This window comes from Pavona decussata, unplaced genomic scaffold (genome assembly GCF_977016875.1).
Source record: "Pavona decussata unplaced genomic scaffold, jaPavDecu1.1 SCAFFOLD_143, whole genome shotgun sequence".
NCBI classification, from domain to species: domain Eukaryota; kingdom Metazoa; phylum Cnidaria; class Anthozoa; order Scleractinia; family Agariciidae; genus Pavona; species Pavona decussata.
The window spans coordinates 3,097,698-3,117,081 of record NW_028145556.1 but is presented as its reverse complement, the minus strand read 5'-3'; the positions used below and the strand labels follow the sequence as shown (position 1 = coordinate 3,117,081).

The 19,384-nt window shown below is 37.7% G+C and overlaps 1 protein-coding gene across 1 annotated transcript in view; it reads left to right on the top strand.

The window, feature by feature from the left end:
• Positions 1 to 19,384, top strand: part of LOC146466614 (unconventional myosin-VI-like) — a 33,823-nt gene that overhangs the window by 3,798 nt on the left and 10,641 nt on the right. Inside the window, exons 5-22 of the mRNA XM_085127172.1 lie at positions 1,671 to 1,730; positions 2,027 to 2,072; positions 3,578 to 3,639; positions 3,851 to 3,948; positions 5,447 to 5,611; positions 5,802 to 5,982; positions 6,722 to 6,851; positions 8,264 to 8,421; positions 8,940 to 9,031; positions 9,861 to 9,933; positions 10,252 to 10,379; positions 11,160 to 11,255; positions 12,251 to 12,454; positions 14,020 to 14,058; positions 14,807 to 14,973; positions 16,197 to 16,254; positions 16,749 to 16,826; positions 18,794 to 18,923. Of these exons, the coding sequence (XP_084983298.1) occupies positions 1,671 to 1,730; positions 2,027 to 2,072; positions 3,578 to 3,639; positions 3,851 to 3,948; positions 5,447 to 5,611; positions 5,802 to 5,982; positions 6,722 to 6,851; positions 8,264 to 8,421; positions 8,940 to 9,031; positions 9,861 to 9,933; positions 10,252 to 10,379; positions 11,160 to 11,255; positions 12,251 to 12,454; positions 14,020 to 14,058; positions 14,807 to 14,973; positions 16,197 to 16,254; positions 16,749 to 16,826; positions 18,794 to 18,923 (1,965 nt within the window). The remainder of the gene's footprint in view (positions 1 to 1,670; positions 1,731 to 2,026; positions 2,073 to 3,577; positions 3,640 to 3,850; positions 3,949 to 5,446; positions 5,612 to 5,801; positions 5,983 to 6,721; positions 6,852 to 8,263; positions 8,422 to 8,939; positions 9,032 to 9,860; positions 9,934 to 10,251; positions 10,380 to 11,159; positions 11,256 to 12,250; positions 12,455 to 14,019; positions 14,059 to 14,806; positions 14,974 to 16,196; positions 16,255 to 16,748; positions 16,827 to 18,793; positions 18,924 to 19,384) is intronic.

Sequence of the window (19,384 nt, the reverse complement as noted above, 5' to 3'; positions counted from 1 at the left end):
TTCTCACCACTAAAGTCATTTATATATGTTCGTTGGCAATGTTTTACCTTTGGCAGCGTGTAAATGCTTTGTTTATCATTAGATCGCCATGTTGAAATGCCTTCCTAAAGGTGTTTCACAGAGGAAATCTATTTTCCAACAGTTCTCACCCCATTACGTAAAAATAATTCAAAATTCAATTAGTTTCTTTATTGCGACATGGGCGAGAACTGTTGCCAAATTACTGAGATGCACTTTTGCTGTGATCAAAAGGGGTAGAATAGAGGGGCAACAAATCTGTTTTTCATTGAGAGAAAAGTTTATCTCGAAACAAGCCATTTCCTTTCCTGCAACACGATTTGAATAAGCGAGAACTGAGGGCGAGAACTGTTACGCATTGAAAGAAAACAAGTTCTATGTCACGCAATGCGTGACTTACGGCCTTACTGGCTTTCAAGAGACCGGTCTTTGTATGAAATGCAGTTATTTTCCCTTACGGTTAAGTGAAAAGTTACAACCATGTTAATGAAATAATGTGACAGTGTTGCTTGAAGTTCGTTATGCTACTAGTTGGTTTTATCGCCCCGAAAGGAAAACACAAAATTGGAACTAGCACTTTTTTGAAATCACGCGAAAGCTATTTGCGCCACACTTAACCTACGGCTAAAAAGAGTACTAACTTTCTTGACTTCGTTAATGCACAAAGCGAAAATATGCACCACAGGACTTGGTTGACCGAAAACCGTAACTTACATTCCAATGTTTCCACTTCCCAAATACGCATGGTTACCTTACAATAAGAACGCGCGGTCCGAGTCTTCTTAACCGACGAGCACGACGTGGACAACATCTCTAACAACATTAACCTTCCAAGCACGTTTACTAGTAAACAAGGAAACCACCACATTTCCCTTCCCCCCCCCCCCCCCCCCCAACTCAATGTTGTTTTCTGGGTCACGAACAGTCTCCTGGCAAGCATCACCTTCCAAATCAACATTGCATAAGGGGGAGGGGGGGGGGGGGAGGGAGAAATAACTGTGGTAGAATTAAGAAGAAAGAAACAGTGAGTGAGTGGTTTCTACATCTGTTTTCGGTTGTCATTGCATAGGGGGAGGGAGTGGGAGAGAGAAGTAAAGTTCTGTGGTAGAATTACAAGAGAGAGAAATAGTAAGCAAGTGGTTTTTGCGCTGTTGGTGTTTGGTTTTCTCAAGGAGTTTTGTACACGATTGTAAAACCGCGAAATGTTTTCAAAACCAGGGAGAGCAAAAATTGGGACAAATGCAAGCGAAATCGTAAACTGGGCTAAAATTCGACATAAGGCGGTTATGCTCTCAGCTCTTCAATTGTTAATCAGAATAATCACTTAATTACACTGATATTTAGTTGCAAATGTGAGTTAAATCAACTTGGCAATTTTAATGTACCTGTCATTGTGGGTGTGGGTTACTATGCATGTGAGCCACAGGTTACCCATGTGGGGGAGCTTAACACAGTTTCAGTGGCACAGGGATACTACTACCACCATGTTTCCCAGTACATGGGTCAAAAGAAATGATACAGATCTGTCAGTTTCTTGTGTGAAGAACAAGGTCTTGAACCTTTGACCTGTCAACTTCCATTTTGCTAACTACTACACCTGTTATTATCAATGGCACTATGTTAAATATTGAATTTATATATTTTATTTTTAGCTGACAAGGCATACAGAGACATGAGAGTATACAAGCAAAGCCAGTCTTTGATTGTCAGTGGTAAGAATCTTGTTTTTACATTCTGGTTTTCAACATGATTTTGCTAATACATCTTGCTACTTCAGTGATGTCTGCTGCTGTTAGATGCTGTCAGTAGTAAGCAGTATTAAACCAACAACTATTCTTTCTGAAAAAATATCATCAGATTTGTTAAAAAACATTACTTTTGCCTCTCTTCTCTCATGCGAGCCATTCAGTTTAATACCTCATCACTAATTATTATAGTTGGTGAGAGACCTGTTAGGTTATCTTTTATACTTTGGGAATTGAGTTTTCTGCTCTATTTTTGTTTTTAGGTGAAAGTGGTGCTGGAAAAACAGAATCTACTAAGTATATTCTAAGGTTTGTATATCAAAACAAAATTTTAAACCAAGTCTCACAGAGATAGTCAGATACAAAGTGAATTGTATTGTTGTCACACAAACCTAGTTTAATAGCTTTAAGCTCCCATGAGTCTCCTGTACACTGTAGTTCAGTGGTAGAGCATCAGGACTAGTGATCAGAAGGTCGTAGGTTTAATTCACTCCTATTGTGAAATCTCAGATTTTATTTATCATGCCTCAATCACTGACTGATAAATACAAGTTATATATTTTTGCTGTTTTTTTTTTTGAAGGAATTTGATGGCTGAACCAAAATTGGTTCTCTGCTTATTAGTTCCCTGTGCAGTAGAATCCTGCACATAAGCTCCCCCTTAATTCAACCAACTCTTTATTACAGCTGTTTTCTTTTGGCTGGACGTAAACTAAGTTATGCCTAAAAAACTTCATTACAATCAACTCCCGCCTTGTTGGAACCTCACTATTCCGGACACCCAGCTAAATCCCTGGCAAAAGTATATTACAGACGTTTGACTGAAATAAACTCCTGCTATTACAGACTCTCGCTTTTAAGGACCCGAGGGTGTCTGTAATAAAGGAGATGAATGTATTCTGACAAGCTCATTTTGTCAACCAAATATTTATGGTCAACACTGTGGTATTATTAAAAGGGCCGTTTCATGGAAACAACCCTTTTAGAGTTTATACCTCTACGAGATTGTAATGATCAACCATGTACACTGAAAAAAGCATATTAATAAAGATTATTATTGTTATTGTTATGGAGATGATCCTGTTTTTTGGTCAATTATTTGTGTAATTTATGTTTCTTTAAATCAGCGGTACCTTGCGCTTACATGGAGTCTTTTGATATCACCAGTGGAATAAAATAAAAGTGAATTTTCAAAGAAACAATGAGCTGCAAATTTTATGACTTTATGTTGTTACCAATTTGATCTTCATTAAACACAAAAGGAAAAAAAAACTTACAGCGCCAGCCTGATTTCCTGAAGTCGGTGTCCATTCCACTGTGGTCATTCATAGCCAGAAACATTTATGAATAGGTTCTGTCTACTTGAATAGCTGTGTTCATAGTTTTGATATCCATACTGTAATTAACTTAGTTTCAAAAACTCATTAATATCAAATGGTCGATAATACATCATGTGCAGTGACTTTATATCGATAAACCTCCTCCTTATAAGTATGGGGTGTTTTTTCAGCTGATAAAACACTCCACATAAGTATGCGGTGGTTTTCTCGTATGCTAATTTTTCAACATTCACAAAAGCATCATTGTTATGAACTCTCTTGACATACGCTTTTCCAGGATTGTGTTTGAAGCCGTTCAAAAAAACTTGCAGCACATGTTTTATCGGGTCTAAAACCACTTGGCCATACCTTGTGGTTTTAACTCCCGGTAAAACACTCCTGCTCGTTTTTTAAACATAACTTGAATAGCTGTAGTCATAGTTTTGATATCCATACTGTAATTAACTTTGTATAAAACTTTCTTTTTATTTCCAGATATCTGACGGAATCATGGGGGTCAGGTGACCAAGGTCGCATTGAGCAGAGGATTATTGAAGGTGCTCTTTAATATTTCAACTTAAAAAACTTTAAAAACTTGTATATTTGTAAGATGCAAATTTTCATAGTATAGTGAATGCAATAACAACAACAATGACAAAACAATTTTAACAAAAAAAACCATTAGTGTCTTTGGAAAAGAGTATCCGTATTTCTTCTGGAACAATGTATTTTTTGCTTACATCTATATGGTTGTGTTGGTCTTCACAGCAAATCCTTTACTGGAGTCTTTTGGAAATGCCAAAACTTTACGTAACATCAACAGCAGTAGATTTGGAAAGTACGTGGAAGTCCACTTTAATGAAAAGGTATCTTGTTTACTTTATATATTAAAACATTCTTGCCGGGAAGAAATATTATCCTCAAGTAACACTCAAATGGATTCGCTCTGACAAAGGGCTAACACTCGAAACATCAGCACTCGAATCTCTTAAATTATGGTGGCCGATTTTAGCACTCAAATGGCTGTGCTGGTCTTACTGAGCCAGGGCTTTTGTAGAAATCGGCTTCTGGTGGTTTAGTAGGTCCCTCAGAGATTTCAGAGGGGCTTTTTTTCACATGAGGGATGCCAAGATATTTCAACTTTTCATACAGAACATATTAAGAAATATAACATTCTTTTAAACAAACATTAATTCTGACTCTTTTAAACAAACATTGATTTTGACACTTTTAGAATTCTTGTCAACATTCTTTTAACATTTTTTAGTTCTTAATTTATGCGTACTGTTCGCTATATTTAAATTTCTTTATATTTCACTTTTCATGCATAATTTTTATCCATTGAAGGTATTAGACAGGCTACCAAAAACTCACAATCTTTTTAAAAATCATTTGAACCAGCGACTGCAGCCCTATACATGTATTATTTTGTTAACAAGAAAACAAATGTAAAAACATGTTACTCTTAAAATTTAAATACTTTTTAAAATAAGCTTTGAGATATAGAACTTTTTGTATTATATACATGTATAAGGTGCTTTGAAAGCAGATTAAATTTGTAACATACTGTTTTCAGATGTGCAGTACAGAATGAAATGAAAATGTTTATAAGAGTCATTGAAATGTTAAAACTATTTGAAATAGGAACATAGTCTTCTGTGAAACAAGTGCAACATGTTTGACGTGCGAGTAACAATTTTATGCACCTTATTATTATCTTAAGGATGGTGCCTACTTTTGCTACTGCATATGTCCATACATTCTGTGCATCTGGAGATACTCGGGTTTCCTATTGATGGTGCCTACTAATACAGGGATATTTTTGTGTGGTCTATGCAGAGAAAGAAGAACTCAGCAAGTGCTCTTGGTATCCAAAAAGAAAATTGGGGGAAACCATGCATTTTTCAGAGATAATGATGTTTCAATTTGGAAAAAAATGCCTTACATTGCTTTGTATTTTATGGCTTTTTAGAACAATTGTTGCTTATTTTAAAAATTAATATTATCTCTATAAAATGTGTGGTAACCCCCAATTTTGTTTTTGTATTCCAATAGCCCTTGCTAAGAACTGCTTTTCCCGCATAGTGGTAAACCGCACAAAAAATACTTCAGTATTAGTAGGCACCATCCTTGACTAGCAAGTGGTGATCTGATAATGGTGTACTGTAGCACAAACCCTGTTGACAATAAGTCTCATATTATTTTCCATTACTAAATTTAGTTTGTGATCTCTCATATATTGCAGTCTTTGGTTGGTTCATTAGCTGAAAGGGTTGGAAAATGTGGAATTTTTATTTAAAACCTAAGATCATGTGAGATTTATGGACAAAACAAAATAATTAAATATTTTTTTCTAATTGACAGGTGACAGTCGTTGGTGGATTTATTTCACACTACCTTCTGGAGAAGTCTCGTATTTGTAAACAAAGTCAAGGAGAGAGGAATTACCATGTGTTTTACAGACTGTGTTCAGGTGCACCTCAGCAGATGAAATCAAAACTTGGAATCACAAAGGCAGAGGATTTTCTGGTAAGTTAATTTAACCTTGAAACAGAAAAAGGAATATTATAGTTCACCATTAAAATTTCCCTTATTCCGATTGGTTAATAAATAGTAATCTTTAGACAGGGTATATTCATCGCAGTAAGTGTTTTTTTGAGTGGCGGTGTTCTGTTTGTGCAGCCTTTAATTTAATTTTCTTCTCATTTGTACACTTTAGTACTTAAAACAAGGATCAATCAAAGACAAAAATCTTGATGATACAGCTGATTATCGCAGAATGGAGGAGTCCATGAACAAAGTCGGTTTTTCAGAGGAAGAGAAAACCAATATCTTCAAAGTTGTTGCTGCTGTGCTTCATGTAGGAAACATTGGTTTTGAAGACAGTGGAGCTAAAGATGGTATCTCACAAATTCTATTCATGTATAATGTTGCTCCAATTGAAAATCCTTCCAAGTGTCATTTCTGTGTAAAACATGTTTACAATGTACTCATTTATGGTCAAGATGAGAATCAAGTACTGATCAACATCTGATCTACTTTTTTGACTACTCTCCTGTGGTGAATCCATAACTTTGCATAAGAGTAGGTTGGGGAGAGGGGGTTGGGGGGTAGAGTACAAACAGAGGGAGGTTGAGGGGGGGGAGGGGAATGCAGATTTGTGCTCTCTCTCAACAACCCCCCTAGAGCTGCTTCTGCTGCCCCTCCCCTACGCTCTACAGGAAATGTAGATTTTCTTGGAAATGTGTGAGACAACAAAACTGATTTCGCTGCAGGAAAGCACAATGATTACTACACACACTGTCTTTGTACTGATTCAATGCTTTGTAGCAATCTGCAGCATGTAATTCTCTCCCTTTTTTTAATTTTTTTTGAGTAGTAAACAATGTCTTTAATGTCCTTATAGTAGTAAGTTGTTTTTTAAATAAAATTTATCGTAAAAAAAAAAAAGAAAAAGATCCGAAATGTTGAGTATGTCAAAGGAATAATGTACATTGTTGAAAATAAAATGTTCCTGGTTATGCTGAAAAAAAAACAACAACAACAACAAAGGAAGAAACAACAACTTACAACAACAAAAAAGAAAACAATGATTACTCCGACTTAGTTTTAAAGATAGTTTCAATTTTTGTTTTTAAGGTGGCTCAGTGGTGTCTGCAAAGTGTAACAACTCGCTGAATTTTGCTGCCCAGTTGTTGGATGTTTCCCCAGAGGAACTAAAAATGTCACTAACGACAAGGATGATGTCAGCTGGCGGGTCTGACATGAGGTCTGATCAACGGCAACATCAACAAATATTGTGCTGTATCATTCCAATGGCTATTCACTACTAACCACAAACTCATTATTAATTAAAATAAATAACCTAACAACAGCAAAAGCAGCTTTTTGAATGCACTAATTACTGATAAAAGTAAAATACAACATTAATGTCATATCTAAAGTAAGTAGCAATGAACAACAATTTATATAATCTGCTAATTTATTTAAAATGCAAATTTCTAACTAAAGTAGGGGGAGGGGAGGGGTTTCTTGATGACTTCTTACTGATAAATATTAAATCACAAAATGTTGGATGGACCTGAAAATCACAGTTTGTGTCAATTTAAATATTGAACTGCCAAATCACAGACATCACTTAAATACACATCAAGACTTTTATGGCATTTATCTGACATTAATATATGCTACCAGATTGAAACAAAATATTGACAGAATTTTGAAATTCATATCTATATCAAAAGTACCTATTTCAAGGTATAAATACTAGCCTAAAATAGAGGATGCTGCTAAACTTGTTTACCTTAGTTTCCTCCATGCGAAACCAAAATTTCATTGACTCCTGAAATGCATAATCGCCTAATATGTAAGACTCAGTACCAGTGTATATATGACATGAAATGGCTCTGAAATGTTACACAAATCAATAAATGCAAATCCTTGAATTGTTCCTCTTGGTTACACAGGCCACCCAAAGAATCACAGGACATCACCAAATTAGGAAAGCATCAAATTATTTGATCACTAGGCTTTATTTAATCAGTGTTGGAGAAGGGGTTCTTTCTTGGAATTTGTTAGAGTTAAATGCAATAACTTACCAAAAAACGAAAATAATACAAGAAACTGAAAAACTAAACCAACCTCAATCTAATGTTAATGCAATCTTATTAATGTCAATGTAAACTTATTATTATTACAGTCGAACCTCTTTACTACGGACACCAAGGGGACAGGGATAAGTGTCCGCATTATAGAGGTGTCCGTTTTAGAGAGGTAGGCTTTATATGGATGTCTGTCTCTCAAGGACCAAGTGAACTGTCTGTAATAGAGAGGTGTCCGTATCATAGAGGTGTCTGTAAGGAGAGGTTCCACTGTATTAGACTTAAGTAATCTTGTAATCTTGGTGGCCATTTGCCGTTAATTACAGGAACTACTTACTATGGCAATTCTACACTGGTGCATGAAGAGACAGCAGTCTTGAAATGTTGTCACACTTCATTAGTTATACTAAAGCTAAATACTGACATTATAATACTTAAACATTAATGCTTTGTACGCAGCGAAGACAAAAATATGTCAAAATATTTATCATGATGATTTTACCACTTAGTCTTACCACAAAAGTAGGTGATTGCAGGGTAACTAACAAAAGCATTTTATTTTATTTTATTTTTTTTTCAGAGTGCCACTGAAGCCAGAACAGGCTTGTGCTGCAAGAGATGCATTGGCCAAGTCACTGTACACCAAGCTGTTTGATCATATTGTTAGTCAGATAAATCAGTGTTTTCCTTTTGAGAGCTCTTTCACTTTCATTGGTGTTCTGGACATTGCTGGTTTTGGTGAGTCAGTGGAAAGAGTGTTTTTCTGTTTTTCATTAAAGGAGCATGTGTTATACTTCACTGCTAACATTCGTAGAATTAAAATCATGGAAATCTTTAATGGAATTTCATATACAAAAAACAAAATATAAATAATCTATAAATAAAACGAATTGAATCCACTAGCTACAGTAGTTACAACTCACAAATGCATGTAAATTTATGTGCTTTTTAATTACTACACCTTTGCATTATCCAGATGCGTCACTTGTATTGTCAATCATTATTGGGTTGTCAGGCAAAGACCATGAAATACAGAGACCAACAAAGTGGATTGTGATCTGCCAATCAGAGCTCACAAATGTGTCCTGCGCTTGTTTGACTAAACTTCTGTGTTTTAAGAGACTTCCAAGTGCATTGTCTGTAACATACATAGCAAGTCTTGTATTTGATAGTTTAAATGTAATTGAAAGCACAGTAATTGTACGTCCAGCCTTGTACATCATATGTGTGACTTAGTTTGTTTTTGCTTTTGGTAGAATACTATGAATTCAACAGTTTTGAACAGTTCTGCATCAATTACTGCAATGAGAAGCTTCAACAGCTTTTTAATGACCGGATTCTTAAACAAGTAAGTACAAGTCTGTAGGAGTGTAACTGATTGAGTTGTAATTTGTTAGCAAGTTAATGTGTTAAACCACTGGTGTAATCAGTAGTGCCAAAACTGTAAGCAAGTGTCAATCATCCAACAATCCAATATCTGTGAATCAAACATCTGTCAATCAACTGTAAACAACTGTCAATCATCCAACATTCCAACATCTGTCAATCAAACAACTGTCAATCATCCAACAATCCAATATTTGTCAATCAAATAACTGTCAATCAACTGTAAACAACTGTCAATCATCCAACATCTGTCAATCAAACGACTGTCACAACTGTCAATCATCCAACAATCCAACATCTGTCAGTCAGACAACTGTCAACTGTCAATCATCCAACAATTCAACATCTGTCAATCAGACAACTGTCAATCGACCATAAACAAATGTTTATCATCCAACAGTCCAACATCTCGAATTGAAATGGGAATTCGTAATTAGATGTAGATGGCGAGAAGGGAGGCCCACCTGTGGTCATATGATGTCCAGACAGTCCAGTCAAATGCTATTTAGATGATAGAAAATCTACCTTTTTAACAAATATTTGTTCACATGTTAAACATAACATTACATAACAGTAATGCATAAAAAACAACAACAACAAAAGTTACAAGGGTTTAAATTTACGTCACACATGTTAATTGAAAATCTACCTTGAGTATTGTTTTGTTCGACCAAAACTGTTACTTACTCGGATATGTGTCCTTTATAAAGAGAAATACATTTTTGCCGCTCTGAATAACCGGTAAAATTGATTGTGTTTTCTTACATACTTGTTTTTTGTTGTGAAAACAGGAGCAAGAATTGTACGACAAAGAGGGTCTGGGAGTGAAAACTGTCACATATATGGACAATCAAGACTGTATAGGTGAGCATGTACACACTGAAAAATGTTCTCTTTTCTAAACGCAGAAACATACTTATGACTATCAGCTACTGTTTTGTTTATTTAAATTCTACTCGATTCTATTTTATTTCTCTCGTAATGTTGACCCGTTGAGTTCATGATGAATTTTGATCCACAAAACAAAATTCTGGTATCTTTTAGGGGCTCCTTTCAAAATCTCTGACATGCCCCCTCCCTTGCCCTGTCACTTTCTATTGCATGGAGTGACTCCAAGCATTGCCTCACTGACTTACTCAATTCAATGTCAACTAATTAATTATTTTCTCGAATTTACTGCAGACCTGATTGAAGCAAAAAAGACGGGAATTATAGACATTCTGGATGAGGAAAACAAGCTGCCGAAACCAACAGCAGAACATTTCACACGGGAGCTTCATCAGAAACACAAAAATCACTTTAGGCTGGCTGTAAGTCAACTTGTTGTCATTAAAATATGGAGTCTTATCTTGTCAGACAGAAATCAGCACACTTTTTCTTGTAAGGAATAGCTGCACTCAGATAACAGGTCGCTCAGATTTCAGTGGATCAAGCTGTCCGCGCCAAGAGCGCCAGTTTCGTGCGGGCTGTTCTCAGAATGGATACTCCAAAAGAAGGCTGGAAACCTTGTGGTGCTTACACAATGTAGTATTCTTGATCTTGATAGACAATTAGAGAACTGAAAGAATAGAGCTCCATTTAGGCAGAAAACATTCGTTCTGGGGGTTTGGCACTGAATCTACGCTATTTGGGCCTTAGCATTGCTTTAAAAACGGTTAGCTGTCATTTGTCGTCACGGCTAACTCTTTGAAATAAGTTTTAAAAAATTGCCATTTTCATCAGCTAGCCCTCTTTGGTCTAGTGGATATTGATAATAAACAAATGACCCGGCTTCGAGTGTGTACACTAAATTGATCTTTTAAACTTCTTTTACCGTCTGAAGTAAGATTCCTGTTGTGTAAATATCATAAGATGTCCAACCTTTTTTTGGAATATCCATTCTAGTAACAACCGTTTCTGGCGTGGTTGACCTCCCTCCCTCCCTCCCGCCATCATGACTCTGCTTTCGTAGCGTCATTGTGCACAGACTTCCGCCTCCTCTCTCTCCCTTCGCACAACCCGCTCCACCTCCACACGTAGCTTAAATAAACGAAACAACAAACCCGTACTTGATTGTTATGTTTAATTAATGTCTTGACGTTCATTTTCAGCTTCCAAGAAAGTCTCATCTAATGTACCACAAGAAAATGAGAGATGACGAGGGTTTCCTGATAAGACATTTTGCTGGAGCCGTCTGTTACTCGACTGTAAGTTCCTTTTTCGTGTGCTTTCCAGCGTTGATTGTATATTTCATTTTCCATCATGCTGTTATTACTTTCATAAAATAAAATTTTTACCTCCGGGCTGCTCCCTTTTGGTTTCTAAAATGAACATGGTTTTCAAAGACTTGGTGGTATGAAAACGGGTATTAGACAGTGATATGCTTTGGTGTGAAGTGGAGTCTGGGTTTGGAGAACCGTGTGGTACACATCTATAAAAGAGGAACTTAAAATCGCGAGTATTACTTCCTCCCCCCTCCCCCGGGGGTTTAATACATACGTTTTTGCTTAGGCTCAAATCCCATAACTCCTGCTGTGTTGTCAACTCCCTTACCTTTGGTAAATGGTTTGAACCCAGTAGTCATGTCCTAAGTACGTAAATTATTAATTAGTCATCCGGGTGAGTGTAGTCCTGAGAAGGACTGTTTGAGGTCACATTGACTGGCGTTTCGACAATCAGATCGTGAATTGGTATGAACTGTCTTCAAATTAAGAAAGAGGATGACAGTTTCACCGTTTCACGTTCTCCACAAAACCTTGAATTTGGTTATTTTCGCCGCTTTTTGGAGAGGACGGCATAGAAATGTATCCAAATTTACAGTGCACGTGTAGAGCGATTGTTTTGCTCATTAAACCTATTATTTTATACCATCAATGCTGTCGCCGGTGTAGTTTCTTTAGGGGTGCTTACCATTTACATGGAAAACCCGGAAATTCCAGTTGGAAAATCAAATGGTACGCATCATTCCATTTGGAATACTTATTGAATTATTGGCTTCTGGTCAAAGTGATGTATTTTTATTACTCCTTTTGGGATTTACAGCTGATGTTCATACATTTTGCATGTTATCCATCTTCTGTTAAGACAAGCTAAACCATTTCGTATTTATGCCGAAAATTTCCATCCGGGTGGTTTGCGTTAATGGTAAGCACCCTAGGTCCCTATTTACAGCTATTAACCGTCTTTTTGCGGTTGTTTACAGGCAGAGTTTATAGAGAAGGATAATGACGCTCTCCACAGTGACCTGGAGGAGCTGATACGAGACAGCAAAGATGTTTTTCTCAAGAGTCTTTTCCCTGGTGTCATTCAAAACAGTAAGAATATTGGCTCAATGACTTTTGGTGGACCTATCAATAGAGTGAGCAGCAAAAAACTTGGATTCATCAGTGTTGGAAGCAAGTTTAGGGTAACGGAAAAACTCTTTCGGTTTATTTTAGAGCGGTGTTCAATTGAGTGTTGAAAGTAATTCGCGTTTGCTTTGGTTTTGTATTACTGCGCTCTGCGATTCGATAGAAAAACTCGCGCCACTTTCTCAACCAATGGGAATCCAAACCAAAACCAATCGTGTTTTGGCCGCACGCGTTTTCCCGCGCTTGGCGTCGGTTACATGTATTTGCTTCGAATTCTGATTGGCTCGTTGTGTTGTTTACATCTGTTGCGATTGGCCAGAGTAACCACTTTGGTTGTGGTTTTACGACACTCAATTGGAAACCGCTCAGCCGCTCTAAATCACAGAATTACCGCTGCAGTGAAAGTTGAGGGGCTGAGGCGAACCCATGAATTCCCTACTGAGCACTAGCGCTGGGAGGGGAATGGGAAAACACACGAGGCAAAAATCTTAGACCTCGATGGGAGTCGAACCCTCGATCTCCGGGTTTAATCATACTCATGGTAGAGTATAATGATTGTTGTGTCGCAGAAATATTGGATCACAGAATTAACTCTGCAGATGACACCATTTGTGTGATAAGTGCTACTGCCATGTAACATTCGTTGTATCTTTTGTTTTATTTTCAGTGTTTCGTTTTGTTTTAATCCGTGTGAAGTAAAAACCAGCCTTGGCCGATTTTTTGTGTGCCCCCTACCTAGCTTGTTCCAGGCCCGCGTGTAGTAGGGGCGGCGAAAAGTTAAAATCACGAAACGAGCACCAAAATTGAAAATTATCTCCCGCTTATTTTTTGTCCTCGCTCTCTGATTTTAGCCCATCGCAAGCCTTACTGTGTGAAGCAGGCCTAGCCCCCTCCCCACTCGGTCCAGTCAATGCTAGAACGGTCGAAACTAGAAGAGCTGTGTTCACATTTATTTACTTTAGTTTATGTATGTTGACATTTATTTTCAAAACAAACAACTGTGAGCTAACTATTGACGCGGCGTAGCTGAGTGGTCTTGGCACTGGATTTGAAACCCCGGTTCAAACTCTTTCACCCTGCCACTAAACTCCTCTGTTGTGATTTGTAAATACCGTAACCTGCTTGTCTGCCTCTCACCAGTTTGGATTCTTAACAAATTTGTTATTTGTTATTTGCAATGTTTGATTCCTGATATAAAAGTGTCCCCAGCTACCACGTATGTGCTAAATACAGTGACATTAAAATAAAGTTATTGGGCTAGTTATTTAAACAGAGTCTAACTTAGGCCGCGGCTTAAGGCAATCAGTGGGCCTCTAAATTGTCTATTTATAAGTGGTCTATTTTAAGTAGATAAAAAGGTTTCTAGTCTGCAACGCAAGCCCTTCTTATAACCATCAGCAGACGACAGTGTTTAGATATGATTGTTGGCCAAATTGAAAATGGTTTAGAACGTGTTTTTGTCAAAAACCGTCGAAATTGTCTTTTAATAACTGACCCATTATTTTTAACTGTTGAACTATCATTTGCCAGGCTACCCTCTATTTGACCTCAGATCCCATTGACTAACTAATGCTACTATTTATTATACAACTATTAAAACCTTTTTTTTTTTTGCCAACAGACCCAACTGAAGCAGCTTATGGAGAAACTCAGCAACACTGTAAGTAAAATCGACATTTCTTCCAGGGTAGATTGTCTATCATTGACAACAGGTAACTAATTAACATCAAGCTACCAACAGGGCAGTTAGACAGTCGGGCAGTTACAGTTCAGTGCAGTTTCACCTTTGTCGTCATACAGAAAGCATACAACTGGATACAATAAATTAGGCCATAAGTTAGACAATAAATTAGGCTATTTCCAAGTTGCTTTGAACCTCAGTATGAAGTCACTTAGTAATGAGGTTCACAGCTACATGAAAATGGCCTATTTGTGTGAACTCTTCCTTTTTTGTTCTGTTTTTTTTTTTATGCCACAGATACAAACAAAAGTTGTGACGCTTTATTTTTCGAGCGAAAATCAGTGGAATCGAGGAAAGAAATTTATTTTTTCTGAGAAATAACTAAATAAAACATCCCCACTTACGCATAGTCCTCAGGCTTCCTGAAGCTGTTTCGAAAATATTTGTTCGTGTTGGAGTGGCCTTTGGAGCTTGTTATAAGTAAGTAAGTAATTTTATTTAAGGTGGAACTCCACTTAGCTTAAAGCTACTTTACAGGAAGCCCACTATAAAAATAATATAAAAGTAAAGTAAAATACTAACTAAATTGAAATGTATGTACACGAATTGAACTTAAATCTAGAAACCCAAAATTCTAAAATTCTATATCATATAATAGCCGTAATCCGGTTTTAGTAAAGTTTGTAGCTTTTTCCTAATAGTTTTTTTTTTAATCCTTTCACTCCAGGGAGCCAGTTTTATTCGCTGCATTAAGCCAAATGGAAAGATGATCGCCCGCGATTTTGAAGGAGGCTCAATTCTGAGTCAATTGGAGTGCGCTGGGATGGTGTCGGTACTGACGTTGATGCAGGACGGCTGGCCATCTAGAGCACCATTCAAAGAACTCTATCAAATGTGAGTTGGTGGTAACTATGACCGAAGGAATGAATATGAATATATGACAACATACAGCATATTTGAACTGCGTGATTAAGATAAAATGATTCAAGATTAAAGGCTTCAAATATATGGTTTCATATATTTATTTATGCATCCTCCACGGGTATACTTCTAATTCACAACATGACCATCTTCCAGTTGGCTCGATAGCTCAGTTGGTAGAGTACTGTACCGGTATCGCATCAGTCATGGGTTCGAATCCAGTTTAAGCCTGATTTTTTTCAGGCTTTCTTTTCGCCATTACATGTCATTACATGTTGAATTTTACTCCTTTGGGAGGCTAAGGTTTCTTTGCAGTTTAATACGTGACTAATTTCAGCCCTATTGCAAGGAAAAACTCAAATCAAGATGTCTAACGTCAAGTTTTGAAAATACTTGGGCCCCTTGTTCCTTCCACCTTAGTACTCCAATTTTTGAGCTTTGGGATGTTGTACCAGTTCTGAAGTTTGGCCTGTGCTCAAGTTTTCTTTGTGCATTAAACTGTCAAAGCTGTTTTTAGGATGATTTGTTTACCAAACCGGGGTTGAAATCATCTGGTTCAGCATCGGGTTCATCGGGTCCAGAGGCCTGTTTCTCGAAAGTCCCGGTAACTTACCGGGCCCGATAAGTGTCTCTGGTGATAAATGTTTGTTAACAGAAGTCAATTTTTGTTAGCTTTGAATACTAAATTTTAAAATCTTATAACTCTATGAAAACATTGGCCAAGTACCATGTCTGTAATCACTGTGTAATCGGCGAAAAAACATTTGTAAATATACTTATCGGGCCCTGTAAGTTACCGGGGCTTTCGAGAAACGGGCCCCAAGTCTGGCCTAGTGGTTGGGGCGCTGGCCTTGTAATCCGGAGGCCTGGGTTCAAGTCCCGCTCTGACCACTTGGATTTGTTTCACGGTAGCCAAATTTTCAAATCCAAGGCCACGCTTTGTAAATAGCTAACTGGTTTGCCTCCCACCAGTTGGGATTCAAGAATGTTATGTTCAGTTTGTGTAGCTAGTTCACTAATTTTTTGTGTCCCCAATTAGCACTACAGTGCTAAATACTTTAATAAAGTCATTTATTTTATTTTAACCATTTAGTTGTGCCCTAAATAGGGCAGTGTGGCATTTTCTTCCCGTATGAAATTATAACCTGTGGTTACAAGTGATCAAAAGCAACGACTCTTTTCCGTGATATTTCCAGGTACAAAGATTACCTGCCTCCTCGACTTGCAAGGCTTGATGCAAGGATGTTTTGTAAGGTTAGCTAAATGTTCCTCTGCTGTTTGTTTGCATCCCTGTATTAGCAGACTAACTGCTTATTTTATTTTCCAAGCAATAAAATTAAAAGATCAAAATTTACTCTTTAATATTGTAGCAAATATTTCTAAAATTTAATCTTACTGTTGTCACCTTACCAACATTAGATCTTCTTTTTCTTTTATTATTGTAAGTAAATCGGTAATACCATATAAGAGATGGGTATACTAAAATAAAGTTGTTGTTGCATTGCGGCATCAGGGTAGCATTTTTTGCATTGTAGAGTGCTTGATTCAGGAAAAATGCCAGCTTATTAGGAAACCCATAAATGACCACTTGTGACCTTAAATTGGTTTCTGGTAGCTGTCGTCGAATTCTGATTAGAGCGTTGATTGCACGAAAGTACGAGAAATAATTGCATCTGCTGTTTCGTTGTACTGTGGTATGTTTTCTCAAGACTGATCTTACTTTCAACTCTTTTCCTTGTTTAATTTAGGCGTTGTTTCATGCTCTTGGGATGGATGACAAAGATTACAAATTTGGTCTTTCCAAGATCTTTTTTCGCCCTGGAAAGGTAAGTACATTGTACAATGATTTGCGAAAAAATTCAAGTTTTTTTGGTGAACAAGACGGTGCATTTTTCATTCTCTTTCTTAACTTGAACGCCACTCCTACCAATTTGGTTCCTGGGTAGTTTGTCGTTTGTGTAGATGTTGAACGAGTTAAAATAACCGTGAAGTAGCAAAAATGAAATAAAGTTATTTTTTCAAGTGACGTTTTCGTCGGCGTTACCGTCGTACGCTCAGGGAACAGACGTCTTTGCGTCACGGACGGAAACCAGAAATTGAATTTTTCCCTTTTTGGAGCGTTTTCACGCTATCGCGTTTGTAACGTCAAGCCACAGTCATCAACAAGAGCCAAAAAAGGAAACATTCGACTTCCGGTTGCCGTCCGTGGCTCACGAACGTCAGTGCTTAAGCAACCATGACGGCGACGACAACGACAACGTCACAAAACAATAGGTGGCTTCACACTAGAGCTTGTAAGTATAATCTAAGTGCACTTGAAACTTACTTCGAGTGTGAAGGGGTAAAACCTACCAACTTGAACTTTACTTAGTGACCATGGAAACGTTCGTAGTTCAAAGAAGCCGAAGTACGCCGCCAAGTATGGCCAACACCACACTTGAGAAGGTACTTGACCAATAGGAAAAGGGAAACCAATTGAAAGCCACGTGCTGCGGTGCCAGAACAGATAAACATTTTGCCGTGAACTAAAATCAATCAAAAAAAAAAAAAATCAAAATGGATGGCTGGAGATACGCCTCGCAGTTTGAGGACTCCGCGTACCAAATCACACAAAGCGTTGAACGTTGGACGAGTCACGCGGAAATGCATTTTCCAAAGCGGATCCATGTCGCGGTTAGCTAAAAGTAGTTTAAACCAATTTTGTGGACGAGGCCATGCCCAAACCCTGTGGCGATTTCTTTGCCGAAAACCACGTTGCTGAACCATTCTCGACAAACACAGAAGATATCGCCTGTTCTTTTGTGTTGTCGCCAAGTTCTCGTAAACAATGAAGTACCTATGCATTTCCTGTAATGTTAAAACTCTCTGAGTTAATTTTAAAGACAAAAAACGAGTAACCAACATATTAAAACGTTTTTCCGTTGCAAAATCGCATTTCTGATTTTACCGCGAAAGATGATTGACAGCTTGTGCTTCAAGTGTATTGTGAAGCCAAGTTTTCTAAACCCCGACTTGAGATTTTCAAGTGCACTTGAATCAAGTGCCTACTTGAAACTAACTTAGCTTGTAGTGTGAAGCCAACAAATAGGTTTAAACAAAAAACAATCGCTCTGCACGTGCGTTTTACATTTTGGTACATTTCGTCGCTGTCCTCTGCAAAACAACAACGTGAAATGACCTATTTCCAGGGTTTTTGGAAAACGTGACCACACGACGGTGAATTTTTTCATTTTCTTTCTTAACTTGAACGCCACTCCTACCTATTTGGTTAGTGGATAGTTCGCCGTTTTTGTAGAAGTTGAGCGAGTTGAAATAATCGCGAAGTAGCACAAATAAAGTAAAGTTATGTTTTCGACTGACGTTTTTGTTGGCGTTGCCGTCGTCGCTGCTTAGGTCCCCCAGTGCTTAGTACTTCGCGATTTATCACAGCTCGTTCAACTTTTACAGAATCTGCGAACTACCCAGGTAGGAGTGAAAAGTGAAAAATATGCCGTCGTATGTTCACCTTCTCCGCAAAACCATGAATTTGGTCATTTCATGTTGTCGTTTTGTAGAGGACAGCAATGAAATGTACCAAAACTTTTAAAACTCACGTGCAGAGAGATTGTTTTTCCTCATTAAACCTAGATTGTTTTGCGGCGTTGTCGTTTCCGTCGCCGTCGTCGTTGCTTTGCATGGTATAGGGAAGCCAAGAGCCCATATTTTCGTTACCCCATCGTGTAGAGAAAACGTATTTTTTAAGAGCGATAGCTTCTGATCGATTGTCCTAAATAAAGTTTGCATCTTTCTTAAGTTTGCAGAGTTTGATGAGATAATGCATTCTGATCCAGAAAGCTTGAAGAATATTGTGTCTAAAGTTCTTACGTGGTTGATCCGAACACGCTGGAGAAGAGCTATCTGGGGAACACTGTCTGTTATTAAATGTAAGCCCAGCATCTTAGAACTTATACTAAAGTCCATCTCTGTTTTATTTCATCTTCCATCATCATTCTGTTTCATAACCAGGGAGGCGTGCTCCAGGCGAGCTTAAGGCCTGGTTCACACTAACAACATAAGCGGAATCGAAATCGGAATCGGAGTCCGAGTCGGACCCGGAATCAGAAGAATCTTGTGACACAGTTTGAATCAATACGAAGGAAGCAGAAACGGAAGCTTTGCTTTCGTTCAAAATGGCGGAAGGCCGCCGCCATGTTTTTCGTTCTGAATCTCGCGTAAAGGGATTTGAAATGAGCTATGTGATTGGTTGATTCTTCTGCTTGCGCTTCCGATCCCGATCAAACAGTTCACACTCACTTATGTCCAGAAATTCAGCTAACCCTGAATTTGGATACTTCATATAAAACAGGCCTTTTTGTCGTTTTCATATGACTTCATGTTTGACAGA